This window comes from Acinonyx jubatus, chromosome C1, assembly GCF_027475565.1.
Source record: "Acinonyx jubatus isolate Ajub_Pintada_27869175 chromosome C1, VMU_Ajub_asm_v1.0, whole genome shotgun sequence".
Lineage (NCBI taxonomy): Eukaryota > Metazoa > Chordata > Mammalia > Carnivora > Felidae > Acinonyx > Acinonyx jubatus.
Window position 1 is genome coordinate 20,959,766 of NC_069381.1, and position 21,587 is coordinate 20,981,352.

Here is a 21,587-nt window from a genome sequence, read left to right on the forward strand (position 1 = left end):
GGGGTGGAAGGAAAAAGAGGAGTCAGAGAAGGAGTGGCCAGAGAGAGAGATGTGAGAAGAGACCCAGTAGAACACCTTACCTCAAAGTTTCTAGGAAGGGAGTGGCCGGAATGGAAGACAGGACTGGAGGCCCCGAGGAAGCAGAAGAGAGGAAACTGCAGCAATAGGGACTGAGGTTAGACATGAGGTTACCAAGGACCTTTCAATGAATGAAGGCTTTTCCAGGGACCCCACAAATACGATGCATTCCCGTGCCTGGTACATTTTACGGTGGAGCTCTCCCGGAGGCCAGGGGGACAGGGCTCTGTTCTAATCTCCAAAGATTTGGGGTTTGGCTCTGTAATTAGCACCACCTCTCCTAAACGTAACCAGTCCCTGCAGGAACTGAAAAACTAAGGAACATACTTGGGAGGGACTTCACACCCGACTCCGGCCCAGCCCGGTGAAGTCCCGTTTCATCACACAGCTCTAATGACTCTCTTGGCAGTCACTCTCGTCTGAAATTGCCAACGATCTGATTAAACCCTTTTGCGAAAGTTTGCAGCATTCATCCCGGGTTGACTACAGCTCCCAGAGTTCCCCGGCGCTTCCCGGTGCCGATTGGCCGAGCAGTAGGCTCCAAGGGGAGGTGTCGTCCCCGCCTCCCCGGGAAACAGGCATCTGATTGGCCGCGGCGCGGGCTTTTGTGTCCCCGCCCTCCCCCGAGGACCGCAGCGGGCTGAGCGGCGCTGCTGGTAGCAGAGCCCGGCGAGCGCTGGCAGTTCCGCGGCGGGGATGCTGAGGAGCGCTGTGCTGGCGAGCAGCCGTGGCCACTGCGGACTTCCGAGGTACTCCGGGCCGTAAAAACCCCTGGGCCGCTGCCAATCCCAGGTTCCTGAGGCCATTCACCGCTCCTGAAGCCGGCCGGGGCGAGAGTCCAGCGGAGCAGCGGCTGTTCCCTGATTCTGGGCTTTCGGAGCGTTCTGGAACCCCGAGAGACATCCCGGAGCTCTAGAACCTCCCCAGCGGCCCCCAGTCCCAGCTTCCTGCGTGCGTCTGTACAAAACCCCCTCGGGTGCACCGGTCGCCGGCGAGCCGTGGCCGGATCCTGGCACACAGCATGATCGTTGCAGACTCCGAGTGCGGCGCGCAGCTGAAGGGCTACCTGCCATTCTCCCCGGGCGGCGGCGGCGGCGGCGGCCCCGGGGCCGGAGAGGTAAGCAGCGCTCGAGCGACGCCACTCTTCCCTTGAGCCCCGAGCCGCGGCCGGGCTTCGGGCTGTCCCGGGCTGAGTCTGTGCTTGCCCCCTCCCCCCGCCCCGGCTCGGGGAGGGGGAGTGGAGACGCGTAACCTAGGAATGGGGTTGCATCAACTGGCAGTCTCGGCCCCCTCCGCTCCCTCCCCCCGGGTTGTGGAACCTTCCCTGGCTCCCTAGGACTCCTGGCCAATGAGAGGGGAGCCTTCTCGAGGTTATCTCGGGTTTGGGCTCTCGACGGGAGAATCTTCAAGTCCAGGCAAATCCCGGCAGCCGCGGCTCGACCGACCACTCCTCCTCCCCGCCCCCTTCCGCAGATTCCCTTCCTCTGGGCTGGGGCTGGCGGGCGGAGGACTCTTTCTAGGATACGTCCCAGTGCCAGTCTCCCAGTCGGGGATTGGGGCACCTGGGACTTGCCAACGGAGGTGGACCTCGTCCCCCGCCCACACCTGCACCCCCGATAGGAAGCGGGGGAGAGCGGGCGCTCCAGGGCCTTGGCCAGCTGCCGGGTACGCGGCGGCGGCGGCCAAAGCTGGGGGAGAAGGGGAGAAATCCTGGACGCGGCTCCCGAAGGCGGGCGGCGATTAGCCTGCGCCCTGCTGACTGGTCTCGGGTCCCAGAAGTTTGCTTGGCCGGGACTCTTTGCGGCGAAGCTAGGAATAGCCTGGGCCTAACCTGACACACCTCCTGCTCCCTCCCCACACCCATCACCACCACCCCCGACGACAATGGACATCTAATCATTTCTTAAACCCCTACTAGATTCTGGTCTCCAGGTTTTGCCTTTTCTCCGAGTCCTCAGGACTAAACTAGCAAAATATGAGCTACACTGTAGCCCCATTTTCCAGGATGAGGAAATTGAGGCCCAGGAAGGGCTACGGAGAGACTTCCCTTCACTCACCGCCACCAAGTAGCTCATTCTTTGGCCTGGGTGCCTCTAGGATTCCCTAGTGTGCTTGCCACTACATAGTTTTGCTTGTTTTTATTTCCAGGCCTGGAGTGTGGTGCAAGTGTATTGCTGGGGCTGGGAGTCTTGACAAGTGCCAGTCCTGTGTGACCCTGGAGAAATCGTTGCCCTTCTCTGAGCAGCATGGTTTCTAGGGGTCCCACCTCCAGCAGTGGATGGTTTGCGTCCTGGGTCTTCTGTGGGCTTGTTTATCCTTCCCCACCAGAGTTTAGGAGCCCCAATGTGGAGGAATGAAACGCACGCCTGTCACTTCTCTGCTGAGTGGCTTTGGCCAAGTTACTTTACCCTCGGTCCATTTCTTTCTTGGAGGGTGGGAGCTGGATTTCTTGTTATTATTGAGAGCATCTAGCCACTAGAGGGGTGCTGGGTTCCAGTCCCAGCGTTCCCATTGCTGGCTGTGTGACCATAGCCAAGTGATCACAACTCTGATCTGCCACTTCTTCCCATGGAAATTTGATAGTATCCCTGAGGATTGTTGGGAGAAATGACAGAATACAAGCAAAGGCTGAAGCACAGTGCCTGGAACTGAGTCAGATATGCTTGGTATTGTTAGAATGTGGTCATTTCCCTTTCCCCAGAGTGTGTCACAATGGGGTGCCTGAACCTGTCCCTCCTGCCTGAGGTGAGAGCTGGCCCATCCCTCTCTGAGTGCCTGGGAAGTGGCCTGGGGAGAAGAGAGTGCCTCGGGTGGTCTGGGCAGGCTCTGAGGGAGTGGCCTTTAGATGGAAGCCACTGTCAGCAGCAGGAGAAAGATGTTGATATCTGAACGCTTTCCACACACTTTTTTTCTCTCTCTCAAGAAAAGAAGACCTTGAGAAGATGTCTACTTTAAGCAGAATCCTTAGAAGACAGCAGGGCGGCTGGACTTACAGAGCCTGGTGCCCTGGGCCCAAGGGAAGACCCACATGTACAGTCCCCTCGACTCTCGTCTTTTCACCACATGCCCTTAACCTAAAGGGGTCAAGGTCTACAGACTCTAGGACTTCACTCTAGGACTGGTAGTGTGTTTTCAGAGCCCTCTTGGGCTCTAGAATCACTTCCTCAAACATCACTTCCTCTGGGAAGCTTTCCCTCCCCCCACCCCCCATAAGTCCCTTCTGCATGCCCTCCTTCAGGCCTGCTTCTCTGTTGTTGGAGCTTTAATGCTATCCATAATGTAACAGTCCTGTAATCGGGCGTTTTGTGTGTCAACTTTGCTGGACTAGAGACACTCTGAGGTCACATCCCTAGCACTGTTCTTAGCACCTGAGAAGCGCTTGTAACTCTTGGCCCCTTGTTGGCTCAGCTGACACTTGAGAGCTGTGCATGCTTTGAAGCCAGATCTGAGCCCGTCTGGAACAGGATTCCAAAAGAGCCTCAATGAGCTGTCTCTGAAGAAGGAATAATAAGACCTATTTCCCTCAGGGTAGTTGTGAGAAATCAGCCAGACCAGATGTATAAAGCACTTAGCCTAGTGCCCAGCCCATGGCGCCACTCACACCAGCCTCCTTCCAAGGCTGGAGGGAAGAAGCTGCTTGAGCTCTTGGTCTCCCTCCCATGTGTAAACCCAGACAAGGATCCGAGTTCTGCAGGCAGCTGCCCATGGGGTGTTGTTGGGGGGCGAATCTCTTCCCTTCCCAGCTGGTAGAGTGACTTCATAGGTATCTGTAGCTGAGTCCTGGGGGTTGCAGGCTCTGGATAGAAGACCAAGAATAAGGCTGGGCCTACTCCAAGAGGCTGATGTGGGTGATGGACAGAACCCTTAGAAGCCAAAGTGAACTGAGCACACATCCTAGGCTGGCCACTCGTCAGCCGGTGCTTAACCTTTGGAACCTTGATCTTTCTTTGTGGGCAACGTAGAGACCTCCACCCACAAAACTGATGAAGATTATATAGTACCTGTGTGCAAATGCCTGAGCTACTATAAAAATTAACATTCAGTGAGTGCTTAAATTAGGAGCCAGGCATTGAGCTGGACGGGGTGATCCTCTTCACAATTTGCATGCCTGTTCAGGGGCCACCCAGAGGGACTTCAGTGTCACTGGGGTAACAGGGAGCCGGATCTAGTGTGTGCCCTCAAAGTAAGAAACAACACAATATGACAGGTGCTGTGACTGGGAAAAGTGGATCCCTCGGAATGTGGGCAGGGAGGAGAAGCTTCTGGTGAACCCCGGGTGCAAACCCTGACTTGACCTCTCTGAGCCTTATTCCGTGTCTGTAAAATGCGAACCCTCAGAGTAGTAGTAGATCCTACCCTAAATGCATGTAAAATGCTTAGCTGATGGTAATCAATGTTGTTACTACCATCCTTATTGATTTCCTACCCCAGGAAATAGGGGAGGGCTGATTTGGAGGCATCATCTCTTGGCAGGAGGACCCTGCCCTGTCTGCTTCCCCTGAAGTTCTGGGTATCAAGGTCAGAGAAACTTTCAGGGTATTGGAGCTCTGGACTGGAATCTACTTGGTCTTGCCTTCAGGACTTTGTATTTTCTGTTCCCTTTGGCTGGAATGCTGATCCCCTAGATCTTTATGGGCCCTGCTGCCTTCTCATCAACTCATTTAGATATTTGATATTTAGATAGCAACTCAAAGGTTCCCTCTTCAGTAGCTCTCCCTGTCTCCTTAAACTAATATATTGCATACTCCCACCCCATCATACACTCCCTCATTGATCTTTTTCATTTACTTTGTATAATCTGCGATTTGAAAGCCTGTTCACTGTTTGTCATTCTCCTTTAGATCATGAATTCTGTGAAGGCTGAGACTGTCTTTTCACCCCTGTTCTCTTGTTGCCTGCATTGTAGTCATCAGAAATATTTGTCGAGTGAACAGATTAACTCTGATTCCACCTGGAAAGCATTTAGCACAGTGCCTTATACTTGAGAAAATGATCAATAAATGGTGTGAACCAATGGCCTTCCACCCCAGCTGTAAATTATGCTGGGCCCCACCCAATTAAATTAGAATCGGAGGTGGGACCTTGACATTGGCATCTTTTTAAACGGGATTTTATACTGCTTGGGTTGAGAAGCCCTTGCTTGAAATTACAATGAGATTAACGGTAGCTGACTTTTATTAAGTGTTTAGTGCCATAGAGGTACTTCCTGAGGTAAGGGGTAAGGGCTGTAGAGGTATTATCTCATTAAATCCTCATGACTACCCAGTGAAAGTGGGTACTATTATCTCCATTATTTGGTGAGGAAACTGAGGCTCACACTGCTAGCAGATAGATAATAGGTGGTGGAGTTGTCATATGATCCCAGGCAGTTTGGGTCAAGAGCCCCTATCGTTTAACTGTACTCTATAATTATCATCATGGTGTCACCATCATCATAATTAGGAATGAAAATATTGGTGGGTCCAGACCTATCACCTAAAGGTATCAGTTCCTTCCCTTGACAGCTCCTGGGGCAGATTTTAGAGAGAGAAAGGGTTCCTAAGGCTGTTCCTCCCCAGGGGAGGCGGGGGGAAGCCCTCCAGGTCCCCCCACCTATGGTTTTCTATCTGCCCTCTGGTCCCCTGAGGGGGAGGCCCAGATTGTGGAGTCAGCAGTCCTTATCTCCTAGACCTAGCTGTTAGGCTTTTTTCCTTTGGTGAGGGAGGAGGGAGATTAAAAGTGAGTACTTGGAGATTGTGGTAATTTTCTGTACTGGACTTGGACCAGCCTCGCCTGGTATCTCCCAGAAGTGTGGGCTGAAAGGGCCCCTAGACATTAGCCCAACTACCTTTTTTGTCCAAGATTAAGGCCCAGAGAGTCTAAGTCACCTTCTCAGAGTCACACAGCAAGTTAGTAACAGAACTGGTACTCAGACCTGGGACTTCCAGATCCCACTGTTCTTTCTGTGTGGGCTTTCAGAGCCCCAGAGTTCTGCTTCCCTCAAGAGGCTTTTGACCATCTGAGGAGGAAGTTTCAATTATAATCTTTACTCCCTGGACACCTGGGGATTGATATTAAGTCCGGTTTCCAATGAGGAGGGAGAGTTAGGGGGACGCCCTCTCTGTCCAGTGAGGGCATGACTCTGGTTTGGGTAAACTGTTTCCAAGGCCGGTACCGAGAAGAGCCTCCCTCCCAGTTATCAAAACAAATGAGTAAATAAAACATCCTCTCTGAACCCCACCTCTCAGACTAGGAGCAGATTTAGTGAGTATATGACTCCTATGGTTTCTAAAGAGTCTCCAGTACATGAGGTCAGAATAGCTGCTACCGTCAGCTTTCTATGCCCTGCCTGGATTCCCTCCATGCCTCTCTGCTTTCTCTGTTTTCTTCCTTCACAGATTAGTATGAATGACCTGGCCCTGCCTTCCGCAGAATGTGATCTGGTATCAGGGAGACCTGAATCAGACAATTAGAAGACAATGGTTTCAGAACCAAAAGAACTAGGAATGGTGGGGTCACAGATAAGGGTCATCAGAAGGTTCCCAGACCTGGAAGACTCTTAGTTGTGCAAAAGGAGTGACCAGTGGGAGAGCAGGGGACCTAAACCACTAATTTATCTGGAAGGCTAATGGGAGCTGGAGTCAGGGTTTTAAGCCAGCTGATGAGATTTGCACTTAGGAAAATTTCCTTTGGCTGCGGAAGGTTCGCCCTCCTGGAAACCACCATGTCGTGGACTCGTTCAATGTGCTCCTAGTTCCAGAGGTATAGTTCAGGGAAAATGTTTTCTTTATTCGTTCCCTTTGTTAATTTGGTAGAGGATGGGTAGGAGAGGGCAGGGCCACAGAGGCAGGGAGACCATCGGCGAGGCTGTGGGTGGTGATCCAGACAAGGGATGGTTGTAGTCTATGAAGTGGTGATGGTGGGAAGGATGAGAAGGGAGCATTTGAGAATAACTGAGTCTGCATCATAGGGAATCTAAGGTACTTGGTAATCCGGCTTCAGGATGCAAATGAGGGGGTTTCTTGTATGGAATCTCCAAGGCTGCTAAAAAGGTGGCCTCCTAGAGATGTGCACCATGGTAGCTATATATCTCCATTCCCCACGCACCTCCCACCCAATACTGGGGCTCCTGGGTCCCTGCCCAGTTCCTGAAGAAGTCACCCTGTAGGGCGAGCCCTCTTTTTTGCTTACCCTTTCTCCACCTGCCAACAGGTGTGCATCTCCCACCTGAGTCCTCTGTGTAGGGTGCACCAAAAGGGTGGTTTGAAAAGCTCAGTGTGGCTTCTTGGGTAGGAAGAAAAAGATGGAGAGTGAACTATGCTCCTAGTCCTCTCTTTTACCTCCAACAGCCATGATGTATTTCCTTCTAGGAGCAGAGGGGAAGTCGGACTCGGCGAGGTCCCCGAGGGCCCAGCGCCTTCATCCCAGTGGAGGAGGTAAGTTTGGAAGGGGTTAGGAATTCTTGATCCCTGGGAAGAATGGACATGGGACCTTGTGTGTGGGGGTGGGGAGTAGGGGGGTATCTTTGCCCGGCTCTTGAAATAGCAGCTTTGAAACTACCCTTTCAGGTTCCTGACTCATTTAACCCACAAAGAACTCTATGGAGCATGCATATCACAACCCCATGTTGCTAGGAAGAAACAGGCTCAAAGAGATAAAGTGATAATGACACTGCTAGGTAATAAACTTTTGATTCCCAGAAAAAGGACTTTTTGCCGTAAGAAGCTAGAACTGTCTATGCTAACTGCTCTTCCTTGACTATACATATATTACTTTTTTTTCAACTTCAAAAGTATTATTTTGTTCCTTATAGAAAGCCTTTTTATGTTTCAGAAAGCTTTGGTCTCCCGTAATCCCATCTCCCAAAGAGATAATCACTGTTACTTAACCATTTATCACTGTTTTCTGGGCCTTTTTTTTTTCCATATAGAACCAAGGTCATACTTTACATCCTTTGGTGTGGGGGCAAGGTTATTGTCACGTTCCTTATTTTTTTCACTTACTACAACAGAGACTTCTTTAATCCACAGAGTCAGATCGCTCATTAATTTTTTTTATTTTTAAAAACTGATTTATTTATATTGAGAAAGAGAGCAGGTGCGCGAGCAGGTGGGGAGCAGAGAGAGGATCCAAGCAGGTTCCATCCACACTGCCAGTGCAGGGCCAGACGAGGGTCTCAAATTCACAGACCCTGAGATTATGACCTGAGCCGAAACCAAGAGTTGGACACTTAACTGACTGACCCACCCAGGTGCTCCTCATTCATTCATTTATTTAACAGATGTCTATTGAATGACTAAATGTCAGACCCTGTTGTAGGTGCTGAGGGTACAGCAGAGGCCAAGACAGACAAAAATCCTTGCCATCTTGTAGCTGACATTCTGGTGTGGGGCTGCTGGTGGCAGTGGGGTTATCCTCAAAACACTTGCACAGCAAAATGTAAAAATAAGTTTCCTCCTATTTCTTTGGTCTTCGGTGAACAAAACAAATGTTTTCTTTTGTCGTCCTCTTTGCTTTCCTAAGCTGGCAAATATCTAACCACCCCCCCTTCCCTCTCCACCCTTTGTAAATGGAAAGCAAACAGCCACCTGCTGATTATTTATGTCTAGCCCAGAATTTTAAACTCAAGTATTGTTCTTGTGTTTTCTTTTTTCATCTGTAAATAACCAGTCCTCTTTCATTTTTTTAAGTTTTATTTACGTAAGTAATCTCTACACTCCACGTGGGGCTTGAACCCCAACCCCAAGAGCTGCACTCTCCCCCCGACTGAGCCAGCCAGGTGCCCCAATAACCAGTCCTGAGAAAAGAAATAGGTTTTGTTGCTAATCTGGATTTCAGTCCACGTTCTGTCATTTACTAGATCTGTAACCTTGAGAAAGGAAATCACTTAGTGAATTATCTCTTCCTCCCCTGTGTTCCTTTTTTTGGACATGGTGGTCATTTTTAGTTTTCTCAGTCCCAACGCAGTGAATGTGTTGGGTCTCTTCGGTGTTGAGGGCAGGAGGGGAACCCACCCTCAGGTCACCTTTGCTTGGCAGGTCCTTCGGGAGGGAGCAGAGAGCCTGGAGCAACATCTGAGGCTGGAGGCATTGATGTCCTTGGGGCGAGTGGACAACCTGGCGGTGGTGATGGGCCTGCACCCTGACTACCTTAGCAGCTTTTGGCGTCTACACTACCTCCTGCTGCACACAGATGGGCCCCTGGCCAGCTCGTGGCGCCACTACATTGCCATCATGGTGAGCCTGTCTGAGCCCAACTCTTGTACGGGTGGCCACGTGGGGGGACTTGGTCTTTCGATTTCTTTGATGGGTGCTTCCTGAACTCATTTCATGGGACAGGAGAGAGGCAGCCCTGAGCAGAGGAAAGCCCTAGTTTTATCTGATTATCCACAAAATTTTGGATTTTGAAGACAGGCATTTTTATTTATTTATTTATTTTTTTTTATTCATTTATTTTGAAAGAGAGAGAAAGCACGAGTGGGGCAGGGTCTGAGAGACAGAGGAGAGAGCGAGAATCCTAAGTAGGTTCCGCACCAACAGTGCGGGGCTCGAGCCCACAAGCCGTGAGATCGTGACCTGAGCCAAAGTTGGATGCTCAACCAACTAAGCCACCCAGGTGCCCCGAAGAGAGGCATTTTTAGTGCCTGCTTTACGAACTAGCAAACTGAGGCACAAAGGAGTCAGGTGACCTGCCTAAGGTAGGACAGCAAACTAGTGGAACTGTGGTTAGAACCTAAGTTTCCCGCCTCTCAGGCAACAGTGAGGCCTGTGATGTCTCCATCCACAAGCAAGGTTCTGTCCACCCCCTCCATAGGCTGCCGCCCGCCACCAGTGTTCCTACCTGGTGGGGTCCCACATGGCTGAGTTTCTGCAGACTGGTGGTGACCCTGAGTGGCTGCTCGGTCTCCATCATGCCCCCGAGAAGCTGCGCAAGCTCAGCGAGATCAACAAGTTGCTGGCACACCGGCCGTGGCTCATCACCAAGGAGCACATCCAGGTGCGGTGGGCAGAGAGGCAGGTCCCAGAGGGAGCACGGGGGCTGGGCCGGGACATGTCAGGCAGTCAGCCCGGGGTCAGGCACTGAGCAAGTCTGGCCTCCTTTCCTCTCCAGGCCTTGCTGAAGACAGGCGAGCACAGCTGGTCTCTGGCGGAGCTCATCCAGGCCCTGGTCCTGCTCACCCACTGCCACTCGCTGGCCTCCTTTGTGTTTGGCTGCGGCATCCTCCCTGAGGGGGACCCAGAGGGCAGCCCTGCCCCCCAGGCACCTTCACCCCCCAGTGAGCAGAGCAGCCCCCCCAGCAGGGACCCAATGAACAACTCTGGGGTAAGTCGTGCGGCTGGGTCTTGCTGGGAGAGGAAGCTGGCATGGTCCTTGGATGGAAGCCACCACTTCCCTATCTCACACCGAGAGGCCTCAGAAAATTTAGTTGACTTTGAAACTCCCATTTTCTCATCTGTGACACGGGGCTAAAGATCTCTACTTCATGGCAGTTGTGAGGATTAAATGAAACAACCGTGTGGGGTCTCTCAGCATGCAGCCTCACAGACTTAAAGCCTCCCGGGTGTTAGCACTTTACAAATACAAAGCTTGCTTCTTATTTAGAAGGGGGCCTTGTGTGTTTTAATATGAAATTACAGATACTTTAACCATCCCTTTCCTGTGAGGGCAGTTGATGCTCAGAGAAGACATGTCTGTCCTGTAGCTTCTTAAACTTCACTTTGGGAAGCACAGAGCATGCGAGCTGCCCAGCACCGCAGCCGCCGCAGGAGGCCTTCGCCATCACTCAGGAAGGCCTGGCTTGTGGGAAAGGGGTGTGGAGTTTCCTGGGGCCGGGGAGTAAATGGTCACCACTGGGTCCCTCCTCCAGGGCTTCGAGGCTGCCCGAGACGTGGAAGCGTTGATGGAGCGCATGAGGCAGCTGCAGGAGAGCCTGTTACGGGATGAGGGAGCATCCCAGGAGGAGATGGAGAGCCGCTTTGAGCTGGAGAAGTCAGAGAGCCTTCTGGTGGCTCCCTCAGGTAGAGGACCATAGGCCTCCAGGTCCCAGGAGCTGCCCCCTTCTGACACCATCTCTCCTGGGGAGTAGGCAACTCTGCATAGCACCTCTTGTGTTTGGAGGCCACATCTCAACCACTCCTTCTAAGAAGAGGTTCTGAGAGTGGACTTTAGGGTCAGACCTGGGTTTGAATCGTGACCTGTCAGCCCTTCTGGCAGTGTGACCACTGAGAAGTCACACTTCCTGTCTCAGGGCCTCAGTCTCCTCCCATGCGAAGGATTGGTTTGTAGGGTAAATGGGACAACAGAAGCAAAGCTCTTAGCACAGAGTGAGTGGCTCCACAAATAACTACTGTTGTCAGGATCGCTAGTATTCTTACTGGGGGCCTTATCCCCCAGGTCCCTGGGCCTGACTCACCTCCTGCCGTAGCGAGGGGCTTTCTCTGGCCCTCCACTCTGCATTCACCGGCCACCTACTGATGAATCAGTAGATGCCCCCGTACTCCGTGCCTGGGCCTCACTTTGACCTCTTTCTGACGTACTTAGCTGACATCCTGGAGCCCTCTCCACACCCAGACATGCTGTGCTTTGTGGAGGACCCCACTTTTGGATATGAGGACTTTACCCGGCGAGGGGCTCAGGCACCCCCCACCTTCCGTGCCCAGGTAGGCTCTCCAAACTATTCTTGGCATTGCTCTGGATTTACAAATAAGCAAGGGGTAGATGGTGTGAGTGCTTAGAGAGTCGGGCACCTGCTCCTTCAAGATTTGATGAGGGAAATGGGAGACCCTAGATCATGACAGGACATGTCTGCGCCCTAAGCTCAGGGGATCCTGATCCTAGGGAGAAGGTCATCACCAAGGTGCATCTTCCTTGGCTTCTTAGGCCCAGACCAAGCAGCAGGTTAGATTTGTGGGGTGGGAAGGAGACATTATAGAGAGTGAAGTTGTGCTCCAGCAAATGGGGCCCCTATGGCCAGCCTTGGGCCCCAAAGATTCTACTCACTGACCCCTTCCCATGTTTCTCAGGATTATACCTGGGAAGACCATGGCTATTCACTGATCCAACGGCTCTACCCTGAGGGTGGGCAGCTGTTGGATGAGAAGTTCCAGGCAGCTTATAGCCTCACCTACAACACCATTGCCATGCACAGTGGAGTAGACACCTCCATGCTCCGGAGGGCCATCTGGAATTACATCCACTGTGTCTTTGGTATCAGGTGAGCAATATATTCCCTCATCCAGGCCTATGTGCACTACAAATCCTCAATCTGAGCTCACAGCTGTTTTCTTTTCTCTTTGTTTCTTTTCCCTTCTTCCTGCCTATACTATTTTTTCAAAGCAAATTTATTTCATTGCTGATTATAAAAGATAGTATGCTCACTGTTTGAACCTTATAAACAAAACTCTTTAATCCCACCCCCTAGAGATAACTATGGAGATATAGAGACAGTGTGTGTATTTCCATTCCAAGTAGGAGTTCTTCTCTTAGCAATAAATAAGGACAACATAAATGCCCATCAGTATGGGACTCTAAATAACGTTATATCCACCCAGTGAAAAAGTATGCAGGTATTACAAATTATAATGGTCTCTTTATATTGCTATGGGAAATTATTCAAAATGTATTGAGAAAAGAGAAAGCTGGTTACCAACCAGAATCTTTTTGTGCCCCCTCTTTTTTTTTTTTTTACTAAAAATATGTGCATGCATGGGAAGTGTGTGGAAGGTTATACACTAAAATGTTAATTAATAATGGTTGTCTCTGCATAGTATGTGATTAATTACATTTCATCTTGTTACCTAAGTATTTTCTGATTAAGAAAAAAAATTTAAGTTTGTTTATTTTGGGGGAGAGAGAAAGAGAGAGAGAGCACCGGAGGGGCAGAGAGAGGGAGAGGGAGAGAATTCCAAGTAGGCTCTGCACTGTCAGTGTAGAGCCCAATGTGGGGCTCAGACTCACGAACCATGAGATCATGACCTGAGCCGAAATCCAGAGTCAGATGCCTAACTGACTGAGCCACTCATGCGCCCCTCTGATTAAAAGTAGATTTTTTTTTTAATTGATAGAATCATGCTTGATATTTTTTCACTCAGTAATTTATTGTTAACTGCCTTCCTTGTCAGTATGAATGGGTCTTTTATTTATACTTTTTCACCACTGCATGGTATTTTGTTATGGATGTAGCATAATTCAATCATTTCCCTATTGTTGGATGTGTAGATAGGTTACAGTTTTTCACTATTGCAAATACCACGTGCACTGACTAGCCTTATACCTAAGTCCTTGCGGGTGAGCCGTAGGTATGAAATTACCTGTCAAGGATATACACAGATCAATTTTTTTTTAATGTGTATTTATTTTTGAGAGAGTGAGCAGGGGAGGGGCAGAGAAAGAGGCAGACAAGAAAGAGCCTCATGGGGGCTCAAACCCATAAATCACAAGATCATGACTTGAGCTGAAGTCTGACGCTTAACTGACTGAGCCACCCAGGTGCCCCCCATTTTTTTTTTAATCTCACTCTGATAACATTGTGGGAAATTCAAAGAATTAAGGGAAAAAAACCAATTTCCCCAAATTCAACTACTCCACAACCCACATTCACATCCTGTGACATTCTTTCTCCATTGTTTTTCTTCTTTCTAATATAGTTGCTTTTGTGTAATTGGAATTATAATGGTTATTATATTTTTTCAAATATGTGTTTGATGTTTATAAGGAGAAACAACTGGATTTAGAGTAAATTTAGAAAACAGAGATAACAAAAAGGAGAAAATAAAGATCATCCACGATCCCACCTGCTCTTATTATTGTCAAGTATTTCTTTTCTGTCTTCCCACCCACAAATAACCAAAACATATCATTCTACAAACATAAGATTTTCTTCCTACTCACTTCACTGATTTTACTCAATCAAATGTGTGCATATTTTAGTGAACACATGATCTTGCTTTTCTCATTTAATGGTTTATTCCAAGCATCACATCAACAACCAAAAAAAAATCCCCAAATTTTTAAAAAGGCACGTGTTCCCTGTAGAAAATGCATGTTGCTAGTTTAAATCATATTTGATTGAGTGGATTGAGTTGTACTTAATTGGGCATCCTCTTGCCGGTCATTGACAGACTTCCAGTTCAGGGGAGGTAGAGGAGAGACAGACATCTTTTTTTTTTTCTTTTTAAAAAAAAAAATTTTTTTTTAACATTTATTTATTTTTGAGACAGAGAGTGAGCATGAACAGGGGAGGGTCAGAGAGAGAGGGAGACACAGAATCTGAAACAGGCTTCAGGCTCTGAGCTGTCAGCACAGAGCCCGATGCAGGGCTCGAACTCATGGACAGTGAGATCATGACCTGAGCCGAAGTCGGCCGCTTAACCGACTGAGCCACCCAGGTGCCCTGAGACAGACATCTTTGAGTGTGGCACAGACTAATTCCTGTCCAGCTCCCACATCCGGGCTCCCCCATTCTCCAACAGGGTCCTTGCTCCTATACCTTTGTCTACTGAGTCTGTCCTCCGGTTCTCAACCAGTCTTCCCCATCCACACCAGTCTGTGATGACTAACTGGCTCCCTGGACTAGGGAGTGACAAAGTGGCTTCTAGACAGGTCACCAACTTGCTCTTTGACTTTGAACACGTTGATCGGCTTCTCCAGGCTTAGTTTGCCCATCTGTAAAAAAGAATACCATTTCTTTTTCGCTTTGCCTCTTCCTTCTCCAGGGAAAATATTTGTACAGGCCTCCTGCCCCTTCTTCCATGGCCTTTACCATAGTGACCTTGGAGCCAGGCAGAGATGGGTTTGAATTCCATTCCCAGGACAAGTGACTTCACTTGCCTGAATCTCCATTTCAGCTGTAAAATGGAGCTGATGAATCTGGCGTATTATATGTAATAGTTCTGTAGACAGCATATGTAGTAGTTTTGAGGATTCCGTGAGCACATGTTCATGCAGCTCATGGCTAATTCTCTGCAATCTTTGGAGAGGTCCCCTGCCAGTCTAGCAGTGGCCTGTGATGTGGGACATCAGCTACTTTTCTAAGAGGAACCAAACTTCTACCCGCTTCCTACATTCTGCCTTTTCTTGGCCACACGCTGTTCCTCCTTCTGAAGGGTGGGGTTAGGGGACAAGAGTCAACTTCTGGGAGCAGAGGATGGGTGATGCTGTTGGGGTCTTTCCATCCAGATATGATGACTATGACTACGGGGAGGTGAACCAGCTCCTGGAACGGAACCTCAAGGTCTATATCAAGACGGTGGCCTGCTACCCAGAGAAGACCACCCGAAGAATGTACAACCTCTTCTGGAGGCACTTCCGCCACTCAGAGAAGGTACAGCCCACGGGGGAAGGGGGAGTCAGCACCCAGCGAGGTATCCCAGATGGAGTCTTCTGCCAGTTGGGACACCTGGGTTCAAGTCCTACTCTAGTGTGTGATTTTCACATTTACTCACCTATAAAATAGGAACGTGCTTCACGGGGTCCTCAGTGGCAGCCAGGAGGACCTAGGTTCAAATCCTAACATTGTCACTCAGCATTGTGACCTTGGGCAAGTCACTTTGCCCCTCTGAGCTTGTTCTCTTTACAGTGAGAGCAAATGTGCCCACATTTCAAGGTCGCTGGTGGTGGTGGGGGGGGGGGGGGATGAAACGAGAAAACGAATGCCCGGGGGTGGCGCTTGTTTTTAGCTTTGGAGGATAGAGAGATCAGTGGGGATAAGGATAAATGTGCTAGAAATTCTTCAGCAGTCATTGTCCCCAACTGCTCTGAGCCTTCGGAAGGGTCAGGGCGTCTTTATGGGAGAGATGGATGAGGTGAGTGGTGACTGGTCAGGGGAAGTGGCAGTTTGGGGGGGATGGGGATGGAGAGGAGTGACACCAGTTGCCAACAAGCCCTTGTCTGTGCCCCAGGTCCACGTGAACTTGCTGCTCCTGGAGGCCCGCATGCAGGCTGCCCTTCTCTACGCCCTCCGTGCCATCACCCGCTACATGACCTGACTGCGAGCAGGATCTGGGCCCGGAGCAGCTGACCCTGGGGGCATCCTCCTCCCTGCAAGGACTTCTCTTTCTGGAGACAGACCCCGATCCTTTTCTGTCCCAGCCCCCCCTCCCCTACTCTGGAGGTGGGCTTGAGTGTGACTTGTAGCCCCTGAGCCGTACCCTCCTTTTTTCTTACCAGAACGGACAGGATCATTGCATTGACCTCAGCAGAGATCTCTGCAGAGATCTCAGCTCTGCCCTCGGGAGCTGGAAGAGGAGGACTAGCAGATCGCAAGGGACCATGCCCCTCTTCCTGCCCCTAACCCCAGAGGCGGAGGGCACCGGAAGGAAATGAGCTGAGCTCAGACTCGTGTGCCAGCAGGCTGGGCCGCAGGCATCACAAGTACTGTGGCATTCCTGGACTGGGAGGTCCCTGCCTGCCCCTGAAGGAGAGGGGCGGACACCTGCAGGGACTGACACTCCAAGCAGTTGTGCCCTTTCTCCTCCTCCTCCTCCCTCACTCCCAGATTTCATTACCTCCCACCTGCCATTCACCCATCAATGTGAAAGTCAGTGTCACAGCTGGTCTGTGTGTTCGGCTCCCCAGAAGCCTGTTCTGTTGGGCAGCCTGAAGGCCCCCTGTTCCCTAGTTGCCCTGATCCTAGTTTAGCACCTTTGACTTCCTTCACCCTCTGACTCTTTTTTTTCCCATGCCTGATGGTGTGAGGCCCCAGAAGAGAGATCAAGCACGTCAAAAAAGTAGATTGTCTCTAGAGAGCTTGGGGTGTCTGTGGGTCCCTCTGACTTCTGAAGAGGAGGGAGTATTATAAATTCTCTGTATTTTTGGTTCTTTATGGGTGAGGTTCTTGGGGGCCTCACTTCTCTAGCCACAGTCAATGCCTGAGGAGAAGGACAAGGAGAAATCTGTTCTGCCCGGGACTGTACCTGCCCTACAGAGGCCAGCACCCCACTCTCCTATCTCCCACGGCTGTGCCACAGACATTTCCCAACAAGTGAGCCTTCCTAGGTGGCTTAGGAGGAATGGGCTCAGGGGGAGAGTCAGGAGACCCCAGGGTCTTGTTTGGGTCCTGCCCAAACTGGTCAGGTGACCAGGACTATGTTGCCAAACATCTTTGACCTCCGTTTTTACAGTCGCAGTTGCAGACTGAAGGCTGAGACTGTATGTGATGTCTGAGTCTCCTCTGGGCTTCTCAGGCCAACCTGCCAGCAGCGAACTGCAAATCTTGCAGAATCTCAAAGGCCTCTAGGGACGCCCCGCCCTGGCAGTCAGTCTCTCCTGGCCACCTTCCAAGGACACCTCCCCCCCCACCCCACCCCCCATCCCAGTTTCTGTCCCCTCCTCGATTTACGTGGATTGCTCGGAGGCAGAAGCAGCCAAGGACCGATCCCAGGCACTTTCTGTAGCAAATAAGCTGTGAATTATGACGTCCTTTGCCTTTCTTCTGGCACGATGTGCCTGCTCTCTGACCAGTTTGGTGACTGAAGAAAGGCAAGGGTCATGATGCTGCTGCTTCTGACCCTCCTCTCTGAAGAGGGACAGAAGAGGAGCCCATTCAGCGTGCCACATTTCACACCCGTGCAGGCATGGGGAAGCGGCTGGCACCCCCTTCAGGCCTCAGGCCCTCTGTGCAATGAAGCTGAGCAGGAGGGAAGAGGCCCCAGCATTGGGGTTCGGCTTCTAGAAGGGACGTCATGACTCTGTAAATGTCCCCTGGGTGGGTCGGGAGGGGTATCTAGCGTTCAAATGCAGAAATCTTTGGCTTTGCTACCAGTTCTGTATGCTGAGAAATAAAAGTTCACCGAGGTTTTGTTTTGTACTTCTTGTTAATGGGCTGTTTTGCTATTTCCAAGGGTCATGGTTCATCTCAGCATAAGCAGGGAGCTGTGATTGCATCATGGGACTGACCTGCTCATCCCTACGCTGCCCGGCACTTGTGCCCAGTGACTGCAGGGTTGGGGGTGGTTGGCATTAAAAGTCTGTTCTGTCCCTTGGGTGCCCAGCCCTGCCTCCCATCTGTGGCTGGCCTGGCATTGTGGAATAATAATGGCCATGTTATTTTTCTCACTAACCCTGGCCTGGACTTGGAGGCCATTTTTCTGAATCCGCGAGAAAATTTAGACCCAGAGGTAAAGTGTACCTACCACATAGGTAGTCAATAGTGGATCTAGGATTCCAGCCAGAGTCTGGTCGACCCTAAGGCCTCAGCATTTCACCTTGCTGCTTTTCCCACTCTGGGTCTCCCCACTGTAGCAAGAGGGAGGTTGTGTGAGCATCTCTGGGGACCCCTTGTCCCCTGCCCAACCGTATGTTTATCTGCTTCTCCTCACTTCAGCACCAAGGAGACAGAAACAGATGTTAGTTAGATGTGACCTCCACATTGTGCCCGGGCCGTTTAGTCGCTGTGTGATCTTGGTCGTGCTTCTTAGCTTCTCTGGGCACCAGGAACTCTAGTAAGCTTATCAGGGAGAGCACATCATGACTAAGAACTAACACCTCTTCTGTTGGCCTCCCACTTCCTCTAAACACTGCTGTCATAAAATGAAAACTGGGTGTCCTCCAAGAAGCCTCTCCTGATTAATTCCGTGTTTCATTTTCCCTTGACCCTCTTCATTTTTGTGGCATTCTATATACTTGTCCTTCCTTCTAAGCCATCTAGGAGGGTAGTGAGAGAACAAATCAGATGTGGAATACGAAACTTGGATTCTGGTCTTGACTTGGTCACTTCTCATCCCCAGGTTGGGGGAGAGTTGATTAATTTCATTGGGCCTCAAGTTTTCTCTGCCCTAAAAACAGGCAAAACGTTTTCAGTTCTTTCTCAGGTAGCATTATTGAATGACTTTTGTCAAATGTTTTCAAATTTACTATCTCAAGCTTCACAACCCTGTGAGCAAGGAGTGGTGTTCCCATTTTACAGATGTGGAAAAGGAACCTCAAGTCAGAGTCTATGAAACACCAACCCAACAGTTACACCCAGGTTCGAATTCCAACTTTCATATTTAATATCTATCTCAACCACAAGCAAATTCAATTCTCAATACCTTATGGGAACAGGAAGGTTGTGTGGATCAGATAATGCATGCAAAATACCTAGCACAGTTCAGGTGCCTGGCAACCAGCCCTAGTGAGCCATTCAGTATTTAGATATCTGCCCAATATCACCCAACTTAGGATTTGAACCGTTGTCACTTTGATTCCAGATCATTGCTCTGTCCCCAAACTTCCGAGGCCCTCAATCTGCATTTTGAGAAACCCCACTCAAGTTGGGACACCTGGGTGGTTCAGTTGGCTAAGTGTCCAACTCTTGGTTTCTGCTCAGGTCATGATTTCATGGTTCGTGGGCTCAAGCTCCACGTTGGGCTCTGCGCTGACAGCATGGAGCTTGCTTGGGATTCTTTCCTTCTCTCTCTGCCCCTACCCCCCATTCTCTCTCTCTCTCTCAAAATAAATAAATAAACATTAAAAAAAAATTTTTAATCCTACTCAAGTTAATTTGCATGTGCAATTGAAAACTCAAAATAAACATTAAAAAAATTTTTTTTTAAATCCTACTCAAGTTAATTTGCATGTGCAATTGAAAACGCTGGTCTCCAGATTGGATCCAATGAATCTGTTTTAGACTTCTACATCCTGCAATCCAGGACCTGGGCACATCTACCCGGGTTGCAGTTTGTCCACGGTTGCCAATGGCTTGACTCATTGTTTGCCTTTGGAAGACTGAGAGAGTAGGTAGAGACGGGATCTGGGTGAGTCTCCTCCAGCAGGTTGCAAACATTCACCAGAGCCCTGGGACAAGGGGAATGAAGTGGTTCTTGAACTTTTTGTGCCTTGGAACCTCTGAGAGGACCAGTGTTTGGAGGGAGAGCTGAGAAATTTGCATCTTGAGCAACTCTCCTGGTGTCCCGCTGCAGAGGGCCGGATTTCATCTAACATAATGTGCATCTAGTGGGTACATTCACTGGACACAGAACAGTGGACAAGACAGGACTGGTTCCTGCCCTTTGGGGATTTATTGTCTAGTGGGAGAGACCGATCAGGAAGTCAGTACAACTAATTACTTAAATTATAAGTATGATCAGGACCTTAAAGGAGAACCAGGAGGTGCTACAGGAGCATTTACAAACTGGCAGCTGGGCTTTTTCTTCCGAGGAAATATGTTGGACCTTTGCAGAAACTAAAACACACCCAAGAAGAGCAGTTTCTTACCCACTGTACCTTCTTGGGAGCTGGGAGCTCCACGGAAGAGTTAGAAAACTCATCTGCATTCCTCCGTAATGGATGCCGTCTTGGGCAACCCACACTGCGGCCCTCATTTCATCCCGCCCCCCAACCCCATTGGGAGTGTAGGTAGCTGTGGGACCTCAGCAGAGTCCCTCTCTGGGAACTGCCCTGGACTGAAGGGAGCCACCTCTGGCTGTCGGTTATGCCCCCTCCAGCCATTCTAGTCTGCCTTCAAAACTAGCGGATGGGAGAGGTGGATACAAGGCCTGGCCACATGCCTCCATCAGCAATGGCTCTGAAGGACGGCCCACTTCTAGGGGTCCCTTTATGAGGCCGATGCTGCAGGCGTGCACAGCCCTGTCTCGCTGCCCTCTGCCCTATGGTTTTGGTCCCCAGTAAACCTCCTGTATGCAAATGTCTACCTCAGAGTCTGCTTACAGATGGTGAAAATAAAGAGCGGAGAGGGGAGACAATTTGCTCAAGGTCTCACAAACCTGAACCTTCAGATCCTCATCATAGTTTGTCACCACGCTGTGTCAGTCCTACAACTTCCTGTCTTGACCTTTTCTTCCCGAGGTTGGAGGCAATAGCTGCAGTGTGAAAGGGCCAGACTCGATATTCACCCCCATGGCTGGAGACCTTGGGCCAGTCACTTCCTGACTGGGGAGAAGGTTAAGTACCCTGTCTGAGTGTGCCATCTTCTCCCAAGTCGGCCTGGGTGTGATGGCCCTGCTCCCAAGAAAAGCCATGGCCCTGTTGGTGCTAGAAACAGAGTTCCCTTCCCCTCAAGTCTGAATCACCTCTGACCTCCCTGCTGGTACCTGCTGGGGGTGGGGGGTGGGGTCTTGAGCTTCTGTCCCAGTTCTGGGTATCTAAACTCACTCTTCAAGGAGGAGCGCCTTTGTTCATGCCCACATTATCGAGCACTCACTTTGTTCCAGACACTGCTGGATGCTGGCAGTACCTTCGTGAACAAGACAGGTGCAGTCCTGGCCCCCATGAGCCTCTAAGTGCGGTGGAAAAGACAAACATCACACAAAGACTTGTGACGAGTCCTGAGGGAATTAAAAACACAGGGAGCTATGAGAGAGCACAGCAGCGAATCCCCCACACTTGTGGCAGTTCCCAGAGAAGTAGCCTGGACCCGGCGGATTAGAAAGGACTGACCAAGGAGAGGAGGGGAGACGGGAGTGTGGCACAAAGATTTCTGGCAGAGGAAGCAGTCTGGGGGAAGAACCTGGGAGAGTACAAAGAAGGCAGCCTCGTAGGGACAGAGGACGCAGGGAGGACATGAGGAAGGGCAAGGCTAAGAAGGAAGCCAG

At 50.3% G+C, this 21,587-nt stretch overlaps 1 protein-coding gene across 1 annotated transcript; it reads left to right on the forward strand.

Annotated features, from left to right (window-relative positions):
• The first annotated feature begins 1,060 nt into the window (after positions 1-1,060).
• Positions 1,061-17,461, forward strand: SESN2 (sestrin 2). Its single transcript, XM_027059917.2, has 10 exons — positions 1,061-1,195; positions 7,428-7,493; positions 9,096-9,293; positions 9,871-10,053; positions 10,168-10,380; positions 10,925-11,075; positions 11,599-11,717; positions 12,081-12,271; positions 15,235-15,379; positions 15,957-17,461. The coding sequence occupies exons 1-10, from the start codon at positions 1,100-1,102 to the stop codon at positions 16,041-16,043; spliced, it is 1,449 nt and encodes a 482-aa protein (XP_026915718.1). The 5' UTR covers positions 1,061-1,099; the 3' UTR covers positions 16,044-17,461.
• Positions 17,462-21,587: the final 4,126 nt, after the last annotated feature.

Bases quoted from the DNA above. Each gene is read 5' to 3' on its own strand.
- SESN2 (XM_027059917.2), top strand. From the start codon at position 1,100: ATGATCGTTGCAGACTCCGAGTGCGGCGCGCAGCTGAAGGGCTACCTG. The intron at 11,718-12,080 runs GTAGGCTCTCCA...CATGTTTCTCAG, and splicing joins CCCCCACCTTCCGTGCCCAG to GATTATACCTGGGAAGACCA. The intron at 12,272-15,234 runs GTGAGCAATATA...CTTTCCATCCAG, and splicing joins CACTGTGTCTTTGGTATCAG to ATATGATGACTATGACTACG.